Source organism: Ips typographus, linkage group LG1, assembly GCF_016097725.1.
Source record: "Ips typographus isolate SLU linkage group LG1, UJ_Ityp_2.0, whole genome shotgun sequence".
Classification (NCBI taxonomy): Eukaryota; Metazoa; Arthropoda; class Insecta; order Coleoptera; family Curculionidae; genus Ips; species Ips typographus.
Genome location: NC_138422.1, coordinates 7,432,449 through 7,457,264, shown reverse-complemented (window position 1 = coordinate 7,457,264; position 24,816 = coordinate 7,432,449). Strand labels below are relative to the sequence as shown.

The 24,816-nt window shown below is 33.2% G+C and overlaps 2 protein-coding genes across 8 annotated transcripts in view; one reads left to right on the top strand and one right to left on the bottom strand.

The window, feature by feature from the left end:
• Nucleotides 1-6,936, top strand: part of Npl4 (nuclear protein localization 4) — a 46,088-nt gene extending 39,152 nt beyond the window's left edge. The window contains exons 9-11 of the mRNA XM_081979434.1: nucleotides 3,056-3,229; nucleotides 3,299-3,543; nucleotides 4,197-6,936. Coding sequence (XP_081835560.1) covers nucleotides 3,056-3,229; nucleotides 3,299-3,543; nucleotides 4,197-4,347 — 570 coding nt within the window. The 3' untranslated portion in view covers nucleotides 4,348-6,936. The remainder of the gene's footprint in view (nucleotides 1-3,055; nucleotides 3,230-3,298; nucleotides 3,544-4,196) is intronic.
• A 635-nt stretch (nucleotides 6,937-7,571) lies between these two features.
• Nucleotides 7,572-24,690, bottom strand: LOC145728919 (WD repeat domain phosphoinositide-interacting protein 2-like). Of its 7 annotated transcripts, none has more exons than XM_081979471.1 (8): nucleotides 24,306-24,690; nucleotides 20,615-20,860; nucleotides 19,420-19,618; nucleotides 19,088-19,359; nucleotides 18,887-19,036; nucleotides 17,026-17,201; nucleotides 12,222-12,356; nucleotides 7,572-8,740 (listed from the first exon to the last, which is right to left on the bottom strand). In XM_081979471.1, the coding sequence occupies exons 1-8, from the start codon at nucleotides 24,374-24,376 to the stop codon at nucleotides 8,625-8,627; spliced, it is 1,365 nt and encodes a 454-aa protein (XP_081835597.1). In that variant the 5' UTR covers nucleotides 24,377-24,690; the 3' UTR covers nucleotides 7,572-8,624. The 7 variants fall into 7 exon arrangements, with proteins under 7 accessions (XP_081835597.1, XP_081835606.1, XP_081835615.1 ...); XM_081979480.1 differs by having other exon boundaries at nucleotides 12,228-12,356; nucleotides 24,306-24,689; XM_081979489.1 differs by having other exon boundaries at nucleotides 12,222-12,329; nucleotides 24,306-24,686.
• Between the last annotated feature and the right edge of the window lie 126 nt (nucleotides 24,691-24,816).

Sequence of the window (24,816 nt, the reverse complement as noted above, 5' to 3'; positions counted from 1 at the left end):
GACTGTCTTTCTACAAGGGGGAGACAGCGAAACTCATGGTGAAGTCAAATTTATGTTAGAATGTACAGAGTCAACGATAGAGTTTTCTTCTTCTTTCAGCAGCCCTTTTGCATCCACTCCTGGACATAGGCCTCCCCTTGCTGCTTCCATTCGGATCGGTTCATTGCCAGCTGGTGCCATTTCGAGCCAATATACTTTGGCTGGGAATGCGGCCTCAGATAGATGGGTCTACTGCTTTTTACCCCCCCATCGCTGTAGTCCAAAAGGATAGGTCTGGAAGAGGAAGTCGCTACAAGTCCAGGAATTTTCCCTTTCGGGAAGTTCCCAGAGTTGCATCGGCGTCCTCTGTCCTGAGAAAAGGATGCCCCTGCAGACGGAGGGGCTCTTTTTATCCTCCATTTCTTCTTTCTTCGTCAGCTGGTCCATTTCTGGTGCTCCTGGCAAACTATAGGATGTTGAAACAACCGGCTTTCGTCCGTCCGCCGGAAGACGGAAGTGTTGGATTTTTTAATGTTGTTCCCAATTTTCCTACAGCTGTCCATGTTAGTCGAATACGCTTTGTTATTTCGGCTGTTTGATTTTCTTTACCCAGTGTTATGGTGTGTCCTAAACATATGTATTCGTTGACTTGACTGACTCTATTTGTTGTCCTAAGTATACGTCGCCGGGATCTAGAGTCAACAGTTTGGTTTTATCGATGTTTTCCGACTCTCTCTTTTAGTCTGCCAACATTTCGATAAGTTCTTCCTTCGTACTGCTGATTAAAACTATGTCGTCGGCGAAGCGTAAATTGCTCAGATATCTACCATCCACGCGCAAGCCCTTTTTGTCCCAATCTAGTCTTCTGAATACGTCCTCCAATGCAAGAGTAAATAATTTAGGGGATATTGTGTCTCCTTGTCGGACGCCTCTGTTAATTGGTATTCGATTGGTTGTTACATCTTCTTGCACTTTAACTGTGATGATCGCCTCTTTGTATATGTTTTTAAGTAGATTAGTGTACCTTGAGTCTATTCGAGCAATATTCAGCCCTTGGATTATTGCCGAAAGCTCAACAGAATCAAAGCCTTGTTAAAATCTATAAAAGCGAGACGGAGCGGCATATTGTACTCGTTAGACTTTTCTATAAGAGTCCGTATCGTTTGACGATGCTCTATGGTGCTATGTCCCTTGCGAAAACATCACTTCACTAGTGATTTTATCTTCACCAGTAGCTCGACCATTTTTTAGTTGGCTTAGGGCTTCCACAATTTCTGTGGAGTTTGTCAGGGAGTTCTTCTGAGCCGACGTTCACGATCTTACATTGAGTATTAGCGTTCTCTAGTTCCGGTGCAATTGATGTATCTTTATAATATTCCTCGACTATATTTACTATCTTGTCATTTCGTATTTTACTTCGCCGTCTTTGTTCTTCATTTGATAAATGCGTGCTTGTCCATTTTTATCAACTGATTTCAGCACTCTCATATTTTTATTGTTTTTTAATGTACCCACTCTATCATGCTGTTGTTGTGATCCCTTATGTATCTTCTTATACCCCTTTTAACTTTTATGTTAAGTTCTCTATAGTTAGGGTCACTTCTATGTGTATTTCTTCTTATATTCATCAGGTCTCTTGTTTCTTTTTTAATCTTACTGCATTTTGGTTTTTTCCCCGAACAGATCTGTTTTGTCGCTGTCTGCATGCTGTTTCTTATTTTTTGTTCCAATTCATCCAGCATCATTTCGGTCATCTGGACAATAGAAGGGAGTTTGCTTTTAATGTTCCTTTTATAGGTGTCGACATTTTGTTGATGCTCCAGAATTGTTGGAAATCTTTTTTGATGGATTAGTTTCTTCCTTTGCGTTTCAAGGTTAATTTTGATTTTTGCCCTTACTAGTCTATGGTCACTGCCTATATTGAATCTATTTAATGCTGAAACATCGGTTATTATGTACCTTTTATTCGTTATTATAAAGTCAATTACGTTTTTCGTTTTTGAGTCTGGACTTCTCCATGTCCATCTTCGGTTAGCTGGCTTTTTGAAAAAAGAATTCATGCAGAAAAGATTTTCTGTTTAGAGATAGTTATTTAACGTCTCATCTCTTTCGTTTGGGGCGCCTAGTCCAAGTTTTCTTCTGTTCGGAATGTTGTCTGTGTTTGTATCTCCTATTTTGGAATTAAAGTCGCTCATTATTATAGCAAAGTGCGGCTTTTTAGATTTTCTTCCGTTGTTATATCCTCATAGTTGATTTATTTGCTGTTCTTCTGCTGTACTTGTGGGGGCATACACTTGGATTATCTGCAGCTTATATCTTTCTGATAATTTGACGATTATATAGATGACCCTATCGGAAATTTATTTCATCTTGATTACTTGATTTTTAAGCCTTTTATTGATGTATGAGTAATGCTACTCCTCCAATGTGGTGGTTTGTCTATTATTTTGATAGATCATATGGCCTGACCTAAGAACTGTACATTTTTCTTCTGGCACTCGTGTCAACGATAGATTAAAGGTCATTATCTCATTTGTTTTGAATAATGCACGGGGTGTTACATTTAAAAAAGTCGTGATGTATTAGTCAAAGTATGTTTTAATAAATTGAACGTCCTGTAGTATCTAACACAAGTTTACTTGGATAAATCTTTTTTGTCGTCCCTGTAGAACGTGTGCACCAAATATGAGTATTATTCTACTTTTAGAAACAATGGCGATAAAAACAATTTTCTATCATAGTAAAAACTAATATTTTGCTGAAAAATTTGAAATATTAGAAAAACTGTTAGGTTTATGTCATTATTAACAAAAAAGTATTAAAATTTTACGGCACGCCTTTATGAACCGCCTTGTATATCCAAAGTAATTTTAAACTAAAGGACCCGCCACATAACTGCGTGCACGTCATCGATGACGTAATTTTGAGACCAGTTACTATGTAACTTGATAAAGATAGAAACAGAGATTTAAACAAGGCAGACTTATAGTAGGACATGCAAGTCAAAGTGAGATAAAGAAAGAAATTTCTTTTCTATTCATCGGTTTTATACGCTAAAACTTTATTTTTATTCTAGGAAAAAGATTCCTACGGCAATGAAGTTTCTCGACTAGCCAGACCATTGCCTGTAGAGTATCTCTTGGTGGATGTTCCAGCTTCTACACCAGTAACACCCACGTATACTTTCAATCCAGATCCTTCCAAACAACCTTTCCCGGTTGAAAACAGATTTGTTGAAGGCCACATTCAGGTATTTAGCACGTGTTTGTAATTTACTCATTAGTGCACTATTACATCCCAGTTAATTTTTTTTTAATAGGACTTTAATGCATTAGCTACCTACCTTCAACAGTTCGCTTTCGACGAATTCTATGAAGCGATCGACGATTTTCACTTGTTGATTTACATCGCCACGATGGATATGTTGCCGATGAAAGAGTACTTGAGTCCATTGCTCGATGCTCTGAAGAAAAAGGATAAAACTGCAGCAACTGAATGGTCCAGATCGGAGCAGTGGGCTACTTTAGAGCAGTTAATTGCTGCCAGTTCACCACCACCATCGAGGTAATCAACAATTAATGTTGTTTTCTGTTCAAAACGTCAATCAAAATTTGCTCCCTCTTGGATTAAAAAGGACCTTAAAACCTTCGATGTAAACACACTCAATTTGATCCTTGTACCAATTTGGCCCTCGCGGTGTAAACGTGGTGATTGACACTTAAAACTGGTCCACCCTGTATTACATAGCATAAATGGCATTTTTCTAATTTTGGCATATAAAGTGACACTTTTCAAAACTGATTTGAGTGACAAAACGTTTTACTTTATGTAACTAGTTACATAAAGTATCACTTTATGTAACTAGTTATGAAATGTTCATTTCATCACTCCCTTTTTTTATGCATTTCCGTAGAAACATATGGGCGACATCCATCATAACATGTCGTTGTCACAGTTTATACAAGGTGCTATGAAAGTGAATATTTGTGTTAAATCACTTTAAAAGATGGTTTTTACCGCTTTTTGGTCAAAATTAGAAAAAATTATGTATGCAACACGTTTCGAAAATGTCTTATTGTGTAACTCATTCAAATTGTAGGACCTCGCTGCGCTCGCCCTCCAAACATTCATTCGTTACACAAAATCGAACTTTTCGTAACTGGTTACATAAATAGCTATTTTTTAATAATAACTTAGAAACAAATTTTCTTTTTCAGACCCGGAAGTGTGGCTTCCGGTAACATTGCGTCAGGAAACTCGTCAACGCCGCGCGCTGGTCCAACATGGCCCTGTCCATTCTGTACGTTCATCAACGAGCCGGAAACTCAAGCGTGCGCCATGTGCAGTTTGCCAAGGTCGCGATCTTAGTTTGGGACAGCTGGTTACTGTTCTCATCTTTTAATTATTACTATTTGCATTAACTTTTTCTCGATTTATGTGATTGGTAACTGAAAAAAAAAACGTTCGTGTGTTTGGACTTGGTTAGATTGGTTTTTACTTTTTATGGAAAGAATTTTATGATTTAAGCTAGCTTCTAGTAGTACGCACTTTTATCTAGATTTTTTACGAAATACAATTATTGATAAAGTAAATAACACAATATTGTCAATCAGGTCGCAAACGAATAGTTTACGCATATAAATTCGACTTTGTGTTTGGATAATTTGATTATATTATTTAGTTCAACATTCTACCAGACATCGATAATAGGCAATTCCCCAAGAAGTTTGTAGCTTAAATATTCAAAGTTGCATAATTTTTCCGGATTTTTTACTCAATTTTACATGAAATTTGATAAAACTATATCACACACATTCTCATATAAGTCGCACTACTTACATACTTATTTTCATTAAATTTACATAAGGAAAAGTTTTCCTAAAAAAAAGCTTGCACATGTCATGTCAATTTGCTTTTCTTGGAGGCAAATATGTATTTTGTTAAATGATACGGACGAATAATATGAAAATTTAAAGGTAATAGGCTGAAAAACGTTTTTCATTAGATAGAGGCATATGTGTGTTTATACGTGAAAATTTAATTTATTTGCACACCTTTTATGCATTGAAAAAATAAGAAATTAAAAGAGAAAAATTTGGCAACATCGATGGGGGCATTTATTAAAAAAGTAGTCAAAATATGTCATTTTCTGGTTATTGCCCTGAAAACATACAGTGTACCGGGTGACCCAATAAGACTGTTCTTCGGCAATATCTCGGGAACTGTTCGTCGTGGAACAGCCCCCACCATCTTTCTTTTTGAAATAACTGAAATTTTGGTTTTACAAAAATGCTTGATTAATTGATTCTCTTTAAAAATGTGAACAAAAACTTAATAGTTTGTTATGCAAAATTTATAGAAAATGCAATTTTTTTAAATTTAAGATTGCAGTTGGCACCTCTGGTGGTAATTTTAAGAACTTGAAAATATTTTCCAGCGATTCTTCATGGCCAATTTACCCAGTAATTTTTGTAACCCCAAAGTCATACGACGTACGGTTTCTCAGATATGGCCGAGGAACAGTCTTATTGGGTCACCCGGTACAAATCATCGAAGAGAATGGAACATTAGGACTTTTCCAATAATAACAAAAAATATGCATGTAATTTAGGCCCGGTTGAACAATCGCAGTTTAAAGACTGGTTCAGTTGAACTGCAACTGGTAGTTGTACTTTCCCATAAGATACGGATTGCTGTCAAAATGACATTTCTGACTTGAACCACATTCAAAGGTTGAACCACCATTGGACAACTGGGCCTTAGTCGTCGAATTTAGATCCTTAGGGAAATGTTTGACTGGTTTGCCATCTTGATGCGCATGGTGAGGATTGTAAAGCAATTATAGGCTTGTTCGCGAAAGTAATCCCTAACTGGCTTCAAACAGAAAGTCGTAGAAATATAGGCTTTCATTGGTTGAACGCTCACGTGACTATGACGTGTTTGAACATCTGGCCAATGGCTGTTCTCACTTTCGACACATTTTTGGAGGGACTTTTTCTCTCTTATTTTGGTTGCGGTTGGTGCCAGTGTGCTATTTTTTCGGAAAATTAAACATGTTTTATGGTACAGGGGGAAATTGACAAGTATCACCTGTGAGCTACATATTTGTATCACAGATATCGCCACTTTTTTGAAGAAGGTTAAACGGATTCTTATACTAACTTAACATCGAAAAAAACAAGAAATTTTTCTTAAATTTATTCATGAACTTACATATCATTAATTCCTTAATTTTTTGGGGTTTTAAAGGCTTATATTCGCTTTATAACCTGTTTTTTATTTTTCTCCGGTTAGGATTATCCCGATTCTCCTGTGTTTGTTGATCTTGTGTCTAACACTGTCAACAATTTATTTAAGGATAATCCTCAACTTATCACAACTCATATTTTAAATAGATTTTATTCTAGACTTGATTTGCCACATTCTACACCAGACAAGCATGTCACCCTAAAAACTGTTTCTTGGTAATTTAACCTTACTTGATGTTTTTATTTTAAATTTGGCTTTGGAAAGAGATCAAATATGCCAAATTAAATTGACGAAAGTTAGATCAAAATCTTTCCCCATTTAACCGACTTTGTAGCTCTTACGGTTACCGTCATCCTAATACATGGGGAACCAACATATTTTGAGCCTATGATTTTCTAAATATTTCGTATTTATAGGGAGAGACAACTAATTTTTCTTGCAAAAGACAGTCCAACACACGAACGTGATTGTTATTAGCTTTTCATTACTTGCTTTTCTATAAATGCGTAGCACAAGAGGAAATGCGTGCTTTTGGGATTGATTTTTCCAAATTTAATCAAAATATTTCTTATACCGAAACCTAATAAGTTTTTATTTATTATTGTAAATATCTACTATACAAAAATTGCTGTTCTTTTCTGTAGATATAAGACAGTATATTTTAACTGATATATTTGAATGGTGAAGTGAATAAATTTGTAAAAACAACCGATGTTGTCGATAATTTTTGGAATCCTTCTTCTTCGTTTTAGATTTCTATCCAGTTATTCATCAATATGTAATATCTATAATGGTTGGAATACCACAAAATCTGTGTTGTGATACCCAGTAATTGTAATTCAGTTGAATCAAAACCTCCAATTTTCATTCCAGTCCCATTAATTTGGAAAAATGGAATCTTGTACCAGACCTTTTCTATCAGGGACACAGAAGTAGGAGGAGGTGAATTTACTTTTCTTGACAAATGGCGAATACGCAAAGTATTAGGAGTAATCAAAATTTACCTCTTTGTGTTTTTGCTCTCCTGATAATATGCCCAGTTTTTAAGCTGAATATTACTGGTTCATTATTATGAACCATTGGTCGTGGACATTCAACTATTTGGAAAAATTGAATCTTCTACCAGACCTTTTCTATCAGGGGCACAGAAGTAGGAGGAGGTGAATTTAGTTTTCTTGACAAATGGTGAATACGCCAAGTATTAGGAGTAATCAAAATTTACCTCTTTGTGTTTTTGCTCTCCTGATAATATGTCCAGTTTTTAAGCTGAATATTATTGGTTCATCACTATGAACCATTTGGTCGTGGACAAACAAAATTAAGGTCAAATTAAAACAATAAAACACAAATATGGCTTTTAATAAAGCAACACATGTATGTCATCTTTTGTTACAAATGCGCATGTACAAAAACTTTCTGCCAGCGAACACTAAATATTAAATTTACAATCTTACTTATTATTATTATTTACAATAAAAACATCACATCACCTAAAACGTAATTCCATTTGAACGTACGAGAATTCCGGACAAGAAACTAAACGTTGCTGTTTAAGAATACTGAAGAAGCTAAAAGCGAAGAAGTGTCGTTGGATCATTACAGATCAAATAATTACAAAAATTTATGTCAGATTATGAAATTACATTTTTTAAACCCCAGTCTAAATACCATTGATACCATAAACATGTGTTATCTTGAGATTGTTTTGATATGTTTTTTTTTGCAGTTTCTGGATGTTTTGTAGCTTTTTTTGGTCAACTAATACTACGGTGTTTATAGGAAAATTGAGTAATAACCAATCCTGTTCATACAACATATATGGGTAATAGTAGTGACTATACATTATAAAAGATTTGGTCAATGACTGGTTAATTAATTTGATTATTTGCAAAACTGAAAATTATACTACATTGTGTCGGAAGTGCCCTAAATGCTGATTTTTTTTTAAACATGAAATTTGTTGAAAATAATTCTAATGGCTGATTGTAACATGGTGTTTAAGATCAGCTTAAGTTAAGCTGCGTTTCGATTGTGACATGAAAACACATCCTTAAATTCTTTTGATACAATCAGCCACAAGCACTTTATCACCTTGACAAATAGAAAAACTACTTAAATAATTAACTTAACAATAAATAAACAACACGGTTTTTTCCTGTACTTACCAAAAAAATGTTGGAACCAAATTTCTTTTTTATTTCTAAGCGCGTATTTATTTAAAAGTAGAAATTATTAAATATCTGTTGTTTAAAAATATGACCAGTACATTGTTCTAAACGTTGATTTCAACTGTTCATCCATATATCCTATAAGCAAGTCCACTCGAGTTTGATAATGCCCTAGACTAAAATGAACAAAAAGAAAAACCGAACGAAATCCGTCTTAAAATTTAGCTATTAATCTAGGTCACTGTTTTGAGTTAGTGGAGGATACTCCTGGTCGTCGGATAAGTGGAAAGCGTCTTTAGGTGGTACTTCGGTTGCCTGCGCCATCTCGCGTTTTTTCTCTGACTCTGCAGTTGGGAAAATTCGTTAGAAATGTGTGTGTAACATTTTTTCCGATGATTATTGTGAAATTGATGGATTTGTTACACGTTAAGGGATTGTTTATCGTGAGTCTAAATGCCGTATACATTTTTCGTTTATTACCCATAGTTATAATGAAAAAAAGACTAGCAGATTACTAATAAGTATTTTATTGACAGATAGTAATAAGTTGCAATTCCTACTACACGTTATTCCTACGCAAATTAGTTTAAAAACCACAGCTTGCAGATGTGAATAACTCTTCTAAAAAGTTAAGAACTAATATTTCCTCTTTTACTCTGGCTCAAGGATAATTCGTCGGTTTGGTTAAATTTTATACCTCTTTAGAGCTAGTATTTTCAGTTCATCATGAATGGGACAGAATAAAAGAATCTGCATGGTATGCTACGCCGATGATGCAGCTATTTTCGCGGAAACGGAAGACGATCTACAGAGACAACCACACAAATTCTGCCAGGTCAGCCAAGCGATGAACATGATCATATCTATAGGAAAAACGAAAAGCATAACCTTTGCTAAAGATCCCGGAAGATGTAAGCTGGTAGTTCAGGACAATCATCGAGCAAGTCTCACAATTCAAATATCTGGGTATGGATCTGTCGAGTTATCACGACCCAGTCAAGGACCTAGGAAGCCAGATCAACAAAACGACTGCCATGTCGGGCTGCTTAAGGCAGATAATATGGGCGAACGAATACATGCGAAAGGATAACAAGGTCAGGATCTATAAGACCAATCATGACATACGGAATAGAAACCAGAGAAGAAACCAACAAAACTAAAAGAATGCTTCGAGTAGCAGAAATGAAAACAGTCTAGCTAAATAGTCTTCTGAAATCACGTGACAACTGTCAAAAATGCCAAACCATGCTTAAAGATTGCAAAAATCAGGATTTCGAAACGTCTTCTTGCAGTATTTGATATAAAACATGTTTCTGAGAATTATGACAGTTATTTTGACAATTATCACGTGACGTCTAGCTAAATAGTGTTCTACAATCACGTAACAACTGCCACTAATGTCAAAACTGTCAGACCATGCTCTAAAATTGCAAAAATCAGGGTTTAGAAACGTTTTCTTGCAGTATTTGATATAAAACGTGTTTCTGAGAATTATGACAGATATTTTGCCAATTGTCACGTGACCGTCTAGCTAAATAGTGTTCTATAATCACGTGACAATTGTCACTAACGTCAAAACTGTCAAACCATACTCTAAAGTTGCAAAAATCAAGGTTTATAAACGTTTTTTGGCGGAATTCGTTATAAAGAGTGTTTTTGATGTAAATGGTCGTGTGACTGCCTAGCTAAATTATTCTTTAAAACCACGTGATCTGTCACTAATGTCAAAATTTAATAAACAAATATTAATGAAAAATCTGTATTTTTTGAAGTACGGTTTTAATAGCAAGATTCAATGGTTAAAATGTTTGGCAACTATTAAAGAATCCTGTATAATAATGTCAAATGAATGAATTTGTTTTCATCTACCGTTATCTACCGTTTTTTGACTGATTATTCTACCGCCATTAAATATTTTGACTTGCCAACAATGTCTAGAGTATTAATTTGGAATACTCGAATACTTACCGACAGAATAATGGACACTATTGAAGAGCGTTATATAAACAAGCAATACCATTTTACAGGGTGTTTCAAGATAAATGCGTCATATTTTAAGGTTTGATTAAACGTCAAAAAATAAACCCTAGTTTTCTATATAAACCATGGTCCAAAGATGTTTCGCTATGAAGATACAGGGTGTTAAAGTTTGGATAAAAAAACAAAACTTAGTAGTACTTCTTTTTCTCCTAACCTTTACCTCCATTTTCTTTTAAGTATTTTTTAAAAACATTGCATAAGCATGTAATTAAATAATTAAAGTAACAATTAAAAACACTTAGTACACATCTGTTAATGGATGTTAAACAGTCATTTATCCCTCTATTTAAAAGACGCTACTAGACTCAAGATAAACATACCCAAATCAAAATATAAAACTATTCTGATTTACGCCTGGTGATGTAATAGAAAAAACAAGGTGTTGAAAAATAGTAAAACGATACAATTATTACAGAATAGCATTTTAAACTTGCATATACGACTATATAAAAAAAGTTCACCTTTAAGTCTAATATTAGCAAAAAACAAGCTCAAAAGGCAAGTTAGTTTGCGGTGATTCTTGCAAAGTTAGGTTACAAATACTATTGTCGGGTTAAAGAGTTAGAGTTAAAAGATTGGAAAAATTAAGTGAACATACTCAAACCGGATTTAAAGCAAAAAACCAGATTATGGAGCTAAAAGATTATAAAAGAGTAAGTTTGACTGAGAAAATCCTAACTTTAGCAACTAAAGAGAATTATTTAATTAACTTTGCAACTTGGTATAATTTCGATACCTTACCAATTTTCTTAATAGGTTATTAACACACAGAGACAGAGATAAAAGTGTTTTGAACCAAGTCTTATGGTGCCTAAAAAATCAAAAAATAAAGTATTTGGTACAAAACAGCAAAACATGTAGATTTTATAATATTTAACACACATTAAAAAAACGTTTTTCTGTCTCTGGTAAAAAAATTTAATCAAAAATTGATATTAATTTGAGAACTTGAGCCACTAGTCTTTGCCGAAATGAAGCAAAACATTAAATAATGTTAAATTTACCTAGAAAGTTTTATTTTTGTTTAATATACCTAAACTACCAGTGTCCTGGTTGTAGTTGTAAAGTGGTTGGACGACTTCTGCCATAATTCGCCACTGTACACTACAGCGCTGTGTTTGTTACAGTAAACCTATTTACTACTCAAATTTTAAACAATAATTTATGATTAACTTTGAGCTCTTATCTTGAATGTCTCTTAATGCCCTAAAAAATTTATATTTGGCCCTTTCATTAAGCAAACTAATTACGTTTGTCATTTTTGAAATATCAAACAGATACTAAATAAATTTCATATAAATTAACCTTAAAACTGCTTCGGCAATATAAAACAACTTAAAGTGCATTTAGTAAATTATGTTTTTCGTACTTAAATTGTTAAAATAAAATGCTTCTGCGAAAATAATAAATAAAAAAAAAGTATATTTTAATCTCAGTAAAAATGCTGTAACATAGATATTTGTTTTTTTTAAATGGAATTTTGGAAAATGTCGCAAAACATTTGTCCAAATCCTATTCTGGCCATAAAAAAGTTAAAAGTTGACCAACTTCTTGTTTTAACTTAATTGAACTTATAGAAAATTCTGTTGCATCAATCTTGATGTTTCTTAGTACTAAATTAGGTTAGCTTAATTTATTTTAACGTCGTGCATAAATCCACCTTAAATTTTTGTTAACTTAATACCGTGCTAAACTGTATATTAACTGTCATAATTGTCCGAAATCAATGAAATTTTCTAAACATTATAGGGATATAAAAATAAATGGTTAGAAATAAATACTGACCAGTACCTGACATTTGGCCTGAGGGGTTCCCTTTCACGATGCCAGCGTAGCTACCTAGAAGGCCTTGCATAACAAAGAAAATCATTGTTGGATAAGGGTTACTGCAAACTACAATGGAGACGGGATTGTTTTGTTCTACAAGCGGATACTTTATTCACAGTATTAGAATTAATAGGAAACAGGCGTTTGGTTCACATTTATACAGGAACATAGTGTGTATTTGTTAAAAATATTGACATAAAAATGGCACCAACTTAAAAAAAACATAGTAAAAGGAGATCATTATGAAAAAAAAAAAATAGTAACTTATGTGTAACTTAACTAATATTAATCGGACTGAATTATGTACGTTTACTAGTAATCGTAATAAGTAGCCAATTAATGCCGGTTCATAACAAAGTCAAACTGTCGGCAAGGGCACAGCAAGCGACCTATACAAACGGAATTTTAATTACTTTTAACACTCAAAATATTGTTCTAAACTTGTCAAAATTCTTAACAAAATTGAAAGGCGTCTGTACAAATTTCTACCACAAATTCGTGGGGTGAAAACATGATAATTTAACATAATTTGTCTGAACTACGAGTGGACGATTTTTAAAGTACAAGATGTCAAATATCAACGTCCAAACAATAATTATTGTATCGAAGGGTGAGATAACCCAAGGAATTTTTTTCCACGAAGAATTTATGAAAATCAGAAAAATGTATAAATAATTAATAAAAAAATAATATATTATTTATTTTTTTTTTTATTATAAATTTTACCACAATCAAATTTAATTTGCATAAATAAATTTAAAACAGCATATTATTTTATGAAATATATTTTTATTAACGAAATTTAAGAGCCGGTACTTTCATCTCCGAGTAAATTTATTCTTAGGACAATTTATACCGGGTGTTTCAGGTTATAATACGCAAACTTAACCCGCGTATTCTATGTCTAAAAATATGTATAATTTTTGCTATACAGTGTGGAACAGCCAAATGGAATAAATTCGATAACGAATAAATGAGAGCGTGTTGAGAAAAACGCTTGGACATGATCGAAGAGATGTTCAAAATGTTCGTGAAAATAAGTATTGAGTGTAATGTAGCGAATTTTTAATATATGCGCATCTAAAAATACAAATCGACGTGTCCAAGCGTTTTTCCCAACACGCTCTCATTTATTCGTTATCGAATTTATTCCATTTGGCTGTTCCACACTGTATAAAATATATTCCAAAAATAATTTGTTAACGAAATACAGAATGTTTAAGTTTTAATTCACTTTTAAAACGTGTGTTGTTTTTAAAACAATAAGAAAGCTTGTTAGCTTGAGAGTTTATCGTCTCGTCCCCCAAGACTTTTCTGTCTTAAGTTAACCTAGTAACAGCTTGAAAAGGGGTTTTCAATGCATCTTTCAAAAGACACTCTGTATATAACATGTAAAAAAGACAGTCCGGTAATTAGAAAACCGTTCGCTTTTAGATTAAACAAAATGGATTAAATCATCATGTTTCCACACTAGTTCGGTTCTCGACGAAGGTGTCATACTCCCTTCCTACAGAATGGTACTCAATAACAATCTCTAGGTGTTTTCGGAAACTTACTCTAGTTAATTCTCTAAGATTGCTTATCTGTCATTTAAAATGGATTGTCGATGAGTAAAGCTGAGTTAATAAAAGTGATCGGGTTATTTACCGTAGTAAATTTTCAAAAACGCCAACGTTACAGCATAATCAGACTTATGCTGTAAAAGTATTATTATTGTTAAAGCTTGGCTCATTCGACGAAAACCGGAGAACTGGAATATGCCGTAGCACTTCGTTCAGACAGGCTGTACATTCGTATTCAGGGTATTCAATCCTAATGACTCACACAGACAAAATTGAAATTAATAATAGTATTACCACCAAGTTTATTCTGGAAACTACGTGAAAATCAAGTAATACGGTTTTCAACCCGATTAACGAATTAACTAACATAGTCCGCTATAGTTGACCTAGCCTGTTTTCTGTCAATCAGTGTTCTCCTCCCAGAAACGGCATTGACATTGCTGAGAAATAAAATAAAATAAGAAATTTTAAAAAATAACTAAAGATATGGTAATATACCGACTAAAGGGTGTGGTTACTGCAGCTAAAATACTTTCTTGAGATACTTTTTTTAAAACAAGAATTCTTAAATTTTAAAAACTCAAGTGTTGTAATATGGTTTGTACATTAGTATCTTAAATTTTCATAAGCTATTTCAAGTTATAAACTTTTCAGAAAGATTATTCTATATATATTATAAGGTGTCGGTTTTCCGACCCTCACCATGGAGATCCCGGTTCATGAGGAAGGTTAAATTGGGGCAAAGTTGTGCAATTTCGAGTCAATAAGACGCCGCTTTATAAAATGAAAAATTACGAGCTTTCCGAGACTTTTTTTGCGAATTTATCTGGTAAAGTAATTGAAAAGAAATGCCACTTTTTCTCTTCTACTTCGTGCCAGTATCATGATTGGTATCTCACGTTTCAAATTTTAGTTACCATCATAACGAAAATCATGATGATGTGAAATGATACATAACGCGCTCTTATCTAATCAATGGTTTATTAATATCATGGCTAAGGCACTCTTTGTAAAAATACAATTTTATACAACTGTATATAAATAAAAAGAGCTGATGATGGTTGCCAAAAACTGAAACTGTTTATTTTGACTATTTTTTACTTATCTCATCCAATAAATCAGGAAAAAGTCGGAAGAGTACCGTAAAATTAATCATCAACCAATTAGAAAGTCAGATTCAGTGACATCATTTTACAGTGTGTCACGTGCTCATTTGAAAATAGAAATGGTGTCACGTGAATAAATGTCTAGTGACAACTGAGAATTGTTGAACTTTTATATTCATGACACCCTAATTTTTGTTATTTTCACTAAATTGCAAATTTGAACCAAACAAATATAATATGACACAAACAAGTCCAGAATCACGCTCATACAAAAAATCCAAGTTGTTGATGGTAACTAAAAAAACCGAAACGGCGGATCTAAAATGTGATATTGCCACGAAGAATGATTTTTCAGTCATCAAGTTAGCAAAAAAAAATAAAAACCAATTTCCAAAAGATAGTCTTGTTGGTTATTTATTAATTTTCTCCTCACTTCATATTACTCATACATAAGCAACAAGTACAGCAAGTCACTCTGTTTTGTTATTTTAATTTGTTTTCAAGTGTGACTACTTGTACACAAAGCATTTATTTTTGGAACGCGATAACTGGAAATTCAATAATTGAATGATATGAAGCCCGTCAAAAATTAAAGCGCAATAAAAATACACAAAAACCTACGATTTTGAAAGTGTTGTTGGGAAATTTTAAATAACTTTTATTCACCTATTATCAATAGATGAGTTTATTTCTGGGGTATAAATTTGGAATTGAATAAGCCTTTCGCGGGTGTTTTTCTGCTTGACGTTTTGTCTATTCCTTGATGGCGCTTGAATAAAGTTTAACAAAGTTTCACCCAGCCAGTTTTTCAGCTGTCTGAGTCTCTTAGCAAAGAACCGGAGACCAAAACTGATAAAAAAACGTGTTTTTACTATTGACAAAATTACTAGTTTAAAATCGATCAGAAATATATATCTTTGCAACCACCACCACTTTGCAGCAAGTTTTTCCGAAAAACGACTATTCTTGAACTACAGACAAAGCCAAGTACGGTGCAGCCAGTGGGAAAGAACAGATTTCTAGATTTGAGCGATTCAGAAAAGTACACAGGTCACTGCTCCGATTCTGGTAGAGGCAAGCGCTAGCAATTTTATTTTATGTAAATTCCATTAAATATCACTAAGTTTAGTAGATATTTATATTGTTTACGTACGTATGTATTTCACTGTTACTTTGTTGGTTTTATGCCTTCGCGGGTATAAAGTAGTTTATACTTAGTTAATATAAATCCAATAATAAACTGGTCTGACATAAAAAAAATGCAATGTTGCATTTCGATCAGAAGTAACTTTTCATTTATTTAATACCCTGTATACTTGTAAACTTTACTACTTCAAAGTTTTTAGCTGTTGTGGCTGTGAAGTCAATAAAATTGAATTACCTCATGAATACATAAACCAAGACTCTGTCTTTAATGACAGATTTACTATTTAAAAGAAGTAATTAATTAGTCAACTACAATGAAATACTTGACAAAAATTATTCAATAACTATTATTGTTACCATGCATTAGTTTTATCAGCGATCCGCAATGGGTTTTACCTTTACTGTTACGCATGTATTGTAAACATATTTAGTAAACAAAGATGTTGTTACTTAAATGTTGTTGACACAAAACAATGTACACGTGCTAACTTCAAGGTTAGTATAATACTTGTACTCTCTATAAATCATGTACAAAAAATATCAGTTTTACAAGTAGTATTTTGCCATTAATGAGTAGGATACTAATTAAATAATTTTTTAGTCTTTAAAAATGTTAGTTTGTACATACTGTAAATATACTACCAGAGTTTTTCAAGTTCATGCCATTATAAATAAAAATGTCTTAAAATTACATAATTCATAATCAGTTCAAATACACTTTTGGGATGGACGAGTATAAGGAAAGGAAAAATTATTAAAACAAAGGTAAAAACTGTTGGCATTCCAGACCGGAGAGTATCTAAGTGTCAGAATACTCTCCCATAGTCAAACGCCTTATGCTTTAGCAAGAATTTATCATACGAAAAATCAAACTACAGCAAATCAAACGAAAACTGGGCAAACCAAAAAAAGTCTACACGAAATCTACGTAACAAGGAAAATTTTTACCTGCTCCAGATTTGTCTGAGTCGGTACCTTTCGACTCATCGGGCTGGTCAGCACCGCAGTCGTCGAGCAGGTACTTTTTGTACAGCTGTAAATCGCCTCCTTCAGTTGGGTCAAAATTGTAAATGTACAACACTCCATCTTCTGTAGCTACCAATAGTCGTAGACCATCCTGTATGCTAAAATGGACAGTAGATGTAATGCTATACTCAGTTCCAAACAAAGTGGCACCACCTAATTTTGTAATAAAGTTCAACGTATTATTACTGTTACATTAATTAATCAAGTTTAATTTGTTTAAGTAAGTTTTTTTGAAACACCCTGTGTGTTACTTTTCTAGTTGAGACCAAAAAGAAGACAACCCGTTAGAAACTGCGTCTCTTTTTAGCATCATAGTTTTGTCTTAAATAGAGACTTATTTATTATTTATTATACAAGTATAGAAGTTTCACAATTTTTTATAGGAAATCAAATAGTATGATTGCAAACCAATGCTACAGATGAAGGTGCTAAAAAGCTGACAAGTGTCAGTCTGCTAAAGTCATAAAGTAACATAATTAGATTTTATAATTCGATTAATTTACATGTCTAATGCGGGTTGCAGAAATTTGGGATGACTACATGCTGTTGCTCCCCAACTGACAGACTGCCTCTGTATTTGAAGATATTTGATTTGAATGCCCCTCCGTATAAAATCGGGTTATTTTGTAAGCAATTCGTGATTAACGTCACACTAGTCCCGTTTGTCTCCTCTGAACAAAATGAAAAATTTGCTTGAACCGAACGAATTGGGATTTAATCTCATTGATTAATGAGGATAGCTACTATAAGCGAATTTTATTAACTTTTGTTTTAAAGATGTGGATTTATACTCAAATTAAACTCACTTCAAGTACTTCGATACCTTTGATTGTACCCTACTTCTGTTTTTCTTTCCAAAACTGTACTTAGAATTATTAAAGCTTTAAAATGATACAAAGTTTTGAGAAAGCAAATTGAAATAATCTGCCTGATGTGGATTTTGCTTCCAACCCTGATTATGTTAATATGAAAGTAATAGGCATTAAACGAATACTGAAAGTAAAAAAAATAAGCAACACAATATTTAATAAATAGACGCGTTTTCTCTGGATGTCTGGACTGTAATAAACAAAAACAGTGTTGCCAACCCTTAAATGATATAAGTTCCTCAAAAACGTTTTAAAAAGTTGCCAAATTTTACTACATTTCCCCATACTTTTTAAAGTTTTGCAGGCCTATTTTTATTTTTTACTGTTATAGCTTCATAGTGGTATTTAAGCATTTTGAATAGCTCCAAAGAACGGAGTCCTAAAAGCATTTAATGTAAATTTAAAAGGGAAAGTAACACAAAGCCTTCGTCACAAAAGTTCAATTAACCCCCAAATGGTAAATAAAGGAGTGTTGAACTAGTTTCGGATAAAGAAATACCCATCCTCAGTGGCTTATAGTATGGTGAAATGGAGCGCCCGCTGTCTTTTTACATGAGGGAGACAGCAAAACACATATTTTTGAAACAAAAGGAACTTTTTAGAGGATAACAAAATTAATCTGGAGAAAAAGAAAACTTAAAGATTGTGGCTAATAATGTAAAAATTAATTAAATGAAAAAATGTTTACATTATTAGCCACTATTGCCTTAATCTTTAAGTTTTCTTTTTCTGAATGTTTTCTTCCCTACCTGTCATTTAAAACAAAAAAAGGCAACACATGCAACGATAACTACTTAAAATTCTCATGAAAAAAATACAGTTACACTAAAAATAAAACTTAGAAGACTTTAAACAAAATATCAGGTGCGCCACTTTTTTGAAACTCACTGTATTTCTTAAGTTTGGAAACTTACTAGACTATTGAAATAACATTCTTTACTCCCGCAAAAGGTAAGTAAGCGGTAGCAAACGCTCGTCCCTGGGTAAAAACATCGGTAACTTGAGTGGGTAAGTATGTCGAAAAATAACCCATCCAACTACTTTCCTCCGTACTCTTTTTGGGGCTAAAACTACTTTGTTAGCCTCACAAGCACTGACTACACCTTCAAGTTTACCTATCCTTAAGTTCTTCTAATTTAAAAATATGAACAGTCTCAGTGTTACTACTGCAAGCTAAGAATTGTCCACACATACTAAATGAAAGGCATGATATCGAGACGCATCGTTTCACTCCTCTTCGAAATTCGAACACTTTGGTACCGTCAGTGACGGAAAATACTCGTATGACAGTGCCTTTTTCAGAAGCAGTGGCGATTTTCAGTCCATTAGGACTGAAAGCTAGCGCTGCCAGTGGACTGTCATGAGCGTGAATCATAATTTTAGCATTCTAAACGTGAAAGAAAATCATAGTGTTATGTCGCAGTAAATTAAACACAAAAAGACTTACCAAATTTAACGCGTCAAATATTTGTACTTCACCTACAGAGGATGAACCAGGATAAGCCAAGTAACAATTATCCCTAGTCGAACTCAGTGCACATAAACCTTTAGGGTTAGGAGGAGTATCACGTATAGTGTGCAGAACTTTCATATCCATAATATTGTGAATGTAAAGGCTTTCCTCAAGGCACACAACCACTCTATCTCTAAAAAAAAATGATGATGTCGTTTTGTTTAATAAGTGAAACTATAGAAATATTCTAATAACTTTCCATGCACGTCACAAAATGTAAAAACTAAGAAATTCGGTACGTAAAATGATAAGATATAAAAATGTAATATAGTAAAAAAAAACGGAGACAGTTTTTAAGGTCTAGAAAAGAAGTGTTTTGCTGTAAGGTTGATAGCTGTGATTCTGAAATCTTCACTTCAGAAAGTACATTACTACTAGACTATTTAGTACCACAGTTGTTTGGAACTTTAAAATTTACTTAAAAGGGTTGGTATGTGCTTAAATTTTCGGTAACTTTTGTAGTTCTTAGTGTACAAAATCTTTACTCAAACAAACCACAATAGCGTTCCTGGGTTGCTCAAGTTCTTTAGCGGCAGGTCAGAAGAGTTTGCAGTGTCTCTTATGCCAGTTTGAACATAAAGCTTTTTTTATTTCTTCTTTTTCAGATCCATTTATATCTTTACTGGCATTTTTTTATATTTTTGAAAACTAACAAACATTCATTATCTTTATAACAAAAAAACATTTTCAGTTGATTGCTGGCAGGTAATAGTTTTTTGAAGTAGCTGTCATACGTCAATAATCGCTCTGAGCGTACTGCCATAAATAGTTCTTAGTGTTTCCTGACTTTCTTTGTTTTTACAATCCTATTATTTAGCCAATCTAAGCAAAAATGCAAGCTAGAAACAATCAATCAATTTAACCTTTGTGAGGTCATTCACTTTGCCATAAAAGATAACCATATATCAGGTGACGTTTTTAAACAAAGATTATTTGAAAATTAACCAACATTAATTATTAATTATGTTCTGATTGAAAGTCACAACATTGATAATCTGTTCAAGAAAGTGTTATTTGATGCAAAAAGCTGTGAATAACTAACCAAATTATATGCTTCAATCATCCCCAAATTAATGTATTTACAAAAATGAAGTATTTTTATGACCATTAATTACAATCACTAACATACCTGTTCAGTTTGACAGCCAAAATTGTGTTGGAATATGAGTAATGACAAATTTCACTTCCCTTCTTGAAGTGGCATACTTTCAACTTCCGAGGGGCTGCCAAGGACACCATAGCCACAAGACTACTGCTAAACAGTCGTTCAACGATTCGGGAATCGCCATTGGCATTACTGTAGATCTGCTCTAAGTTATCAACAGATCCCAGTGAAAATAATTTGTAGCCAAATTTGCCTCCAACTGCTAATGAACTGAAAGAGAAAATTGAAATATTAATATAGAGAAGTCAATGCCAGAAAAACGAATTGTTGTGAATTAATAAATTAGCGTTCATTTTGTTTTTTTCTCTTTATAGGTATAACATTTTCAACTAAAACAAAGAAACTTAAAACAACAAAAATTGCTCAAACATTTATTCAGTGTGATATTGGTTTTTAGGTCATACTCTAAATTTATCTATATCAATCTGATATTCTCTTTATTCATATTAATACACTTTGTTACTTTGTTTACTATTTTCCCAACTGGTACACTTGTTCTTGTATGTCAAGGAAAAATGCAGTTACTCTGCATATTTATTTTATTTATTGTGCCATTAGGTATAAAATCACTTGGTCCCCTGGAGTCGAGTCTGCAGTATTAGGACGATTTATCTAGTATTTCTTGCTATTTTCTGACTCAAAAATTTCTTTGTCATCACTTTACCCAGTAAGACCTTGTTTCATTTTTGTTTTCTGAGCTTCAGTTTAGGAAATTTTCATTTTAAGTTGGTTAGGGTTTTTTTCTTCAGCTTTTTGTTTACCGCTTTTTAGAGGCCTGCTGTCGTTAAGACTGCCCCATAAACTTCAAATGACTCTTTGGTGTACTGGTAGAATCCTTTGTATGACTAACGTTTTGTTCAGGTGTTTAAAAACCCTTTTTTTGAAGTTGATGGGATACTTGATTTTAAATTAAATATATTAATTTAGTGGTAGATACATCCTGTTTTTGTGGCAAATCTGAATACTCTGGCACCCAAATGTCTGAACAATTCTTCAGCTTAAGTGTTCATCAAATCTTTGAGAATTACTATCTCAAGTTGATGATTTTAAATTATATTCAGCTACATTTTCCACAGTGACAGTAAACTCATGACTTCAAAATTTTGTAAAGTCAACAGGAAATATTCCTCTAGTCTTTGCCCAGTATACCAAGCAATTGTAAAAATTTCCCTTTGGTTAGTCAGCCAGTTTTCAATCCCATTTTTTTCTTTCCATGAACTCTTTCCATAAGTTGCATTTTCCAATAAGTCTTTACAGAACCAAATACACTTTTGTTCAAAGTCTCAGTCAAATGGTTGTGGAATGTGGTCTACTACCTGTATTTTTAACTGGGTCAACTGATAATTAATTATGCTGTCCAATACAGCTAGTTAGGGCAACCTACATAACAAAAGATAAAGACTTTAATAAAAAAATAACAAAAACTGAGAAAATCAGTATAGAGTGAGTTTTTATCTTGAAAATTGTTTTAAATATTGTTCTACAAGTTTGCTCTTATTATTCTACTCACACCTTCTCTGTTGAGTGGTAAGGTAGGTTTAAAATTTTAAAAATAAAATAATATATTCTTTGTGTATTTTTGATACTGAAAGAAAGAAACTACCTGTGTGTACACATTTTTGTTTGATTTTCTCCTCTGGTAACAAAATTATCAAAAATGCTGACATAGTGAAAATATTTAGACAAAGGACTCCAATCAACACATGTTAAACAAGTTTTCAGATTTACAGACCTACCAATGTTTTCTAAATTGACCAAATGTTTCCAAACAACTAACAAATGAAGTTCATAGCAGAACAAATTAGAAATATCAAATAAGATGCTTCTGAAAAGAAAATTATTGACGACAAAGCAGAAAAAGTGTCCTGTTTTGGAGATGAAAGTAAGCTGTAGCTCTGTGAAGAAATTTATAGAAAAGTCACACAACTAGTTTCAAAGTGCCAAAAATCAAGAATTTCAAAAGAGACACCCTGTATATTTTTAGGCCACTGGATTGTGCATACTTAGGACTAAACAGTGACCCAAAAGGTGCTACAGAAAAATTGCCTATTACTAAACCACAGAATCTAAGAGAATATAAGATAAGTACCTACAGATATTGTTACAAATGCCCATAAAATTGCTAAAATACCTTTTAAGAAGAAAAAGAAATAGAAATAAAAATATATTTTAGAAATATTACAAAAGTTACATAAATGATTTAAACAGAAAAATTACAGAAACTTCTGTGAATTACTTGTGTTGCATCACTCCTATAGGTCCAAAAAATGTTGTTGCAAGATCCCTTGTTGATTGAGGGCTTACTAAATTTGTTGTGGAGAAGACTGTGTGTTTCTATATTGCTCGCTATATTGGTTAAAACTGACAGTTTGTGTCATCTACAAAAATCTCATTTCAAGTTCATTGATGAAAACAGCCTAATGGTAAGTTCACATGTGCAGTATTTGCATAGATCACAGCCTTGTTTTTAGTATGTGATTGGCCAAGAAAAAACAGCAAGCTTAAAGCTACTTAGGTATATTGATTTTACCTTGGTGGTTTTTACCAATCACAAACTACCCTCTGTGATGGTGAACAAACACAAAATTTCTTGTTTTTCAAAGTTGCTCAGTTGTTTTTCAAAAAATTCAAAGTTTGTCTGGGACTTGTTTACTACTATCAGCACACTTTTGGGGAGGACAGAGGAGCAAACTTGGGATCAAAAACACTTGGAGAGTCCAAACCAATTGCTAATGCTAATCAAGTGGATAATTAGTGTACTTCAGGATATAATCTGTAGTAATGTATGAAACAAATATGCGCCACATTTTTTAAAAGTTATAATAGCAAAATAAGGTAAATGTAGGAGCTAATACTTAATAAAAGAAATGTGTGATAAAATGTCTTAAGCCAGCATAACTGCTGTTATTTGACATATAACCTAGAATATCTTTCAGCTCACTTATGTTGAGCAATTTTGCTAATTTGTTTAACTATGACTTCATGATCCTTTATGATGTGCAGGCAGAAATATGTGGCCAATCCTATAAAAACAAAAACCCTGCAACCAAAAAATCTAAACTAATCTTTGCTCCAGAATATCTTAGATGTCATGTGGTTGATATAAACAACAAAACACTCATCAAAACATAATGGATGACAGATTGTTTTTTTGTTCATCTCTATTGTCACAGTCTGAACCCCCCTTAAACTTGGTTTAAAATATGCTGTGCTCTATTATGTTCTCTATTGTGTTAATCTGTGAATTACTGTCACACATACAATTTCAAGGTAATTATTATTGACAAATCAAAAATCCTAGCAAATAATGCAAGAGTGATGCCAAAAATTTTTGTCATCAGTTTCCACATTTACACATCTGAAGGTTAAACTATTTGACTATTGGCATTGAAAAACATTTTCCATTCACTTTATTTGTGACAAACCACATACATTTTTACACCTACAAATTAAAAACATATATATTAAGAATACTTGATAAAAAATGCCAAAAACAAATGTGATTTAGAGATAAGAACTTTTTGAAACAATGAGCTAGTGAAACTTTATTAGAAAACAATGAACCTGAAGTGAAAATATGAAATAGCATTGTAACAAAACGACCGCACTGCGCAATATTTATAAACAATAATAAAAACGCGCGTAATTCACTTACGTTGTATCCTGGTTAAAATTCACAAAATAATGTTTTGACCCATTGGTATCTGCTGAACTTGAGCTACTCATGAGTCCTGATATTAAAACGGTACGCGCAAAAGTCCGCTGAATGAGTAAAACTCAAACGAAATCACACACTTTCTTTAAACAACCTTCACTGTTTCAGTTACTGTACGATTGCAATGTTTTGCAACAATCAATTGGATATAAACAAATGTCCAAACAAAAGTCAAACGGCCATATTGTGTATTTCACAACAGCTGATTGATTGTGAATGACGTAGGGCGTAGTGCGTGGGAGAGGGTCGTGATTGGTGGAACGTCACGAAACTAGTGGGGTGGTAAAACTCGAACCATAGACGCGTTCCGTTTTGCACGCTCTGCTGCCCGATGAACTAAACAGACCAAAGAACTGGAACAAGACTGTATGATTCACTCTATTCGGAACAAAACAATGTTCCAGTTATTCTGCTTACGCTCCTCCAAACTCCAAACTTAGCTCAAACTTGT

What these genes read in the sequence shown, in the direction of transcription:
- LOC145728919 (XM_081979471.1), bottom strand. Translation starts at nt 24,376, where the DNA reads ATGAGTAGCTCAAGTTCAGCAGATACCAATGGGTCAAAACATTATTTT. An exon ending in AATTTTAACCAGGATACAAC is followed by an intron (nt 20,861 to 24,305) that starts GTAAGTGAATTA and finishes TTTCTCTTTCAG; the next exon opens with TTCATTAGCAGTTGGAGGCA. An exon ending in TATTTGACGCGTTAAATTTG is followed by an intron (nt 19,360 to 19,419) that starts GTAAGTCTTTTT and finishes TTTCACGTTTAG; the next exon opens with AATGCTAAAATTATGATTCA.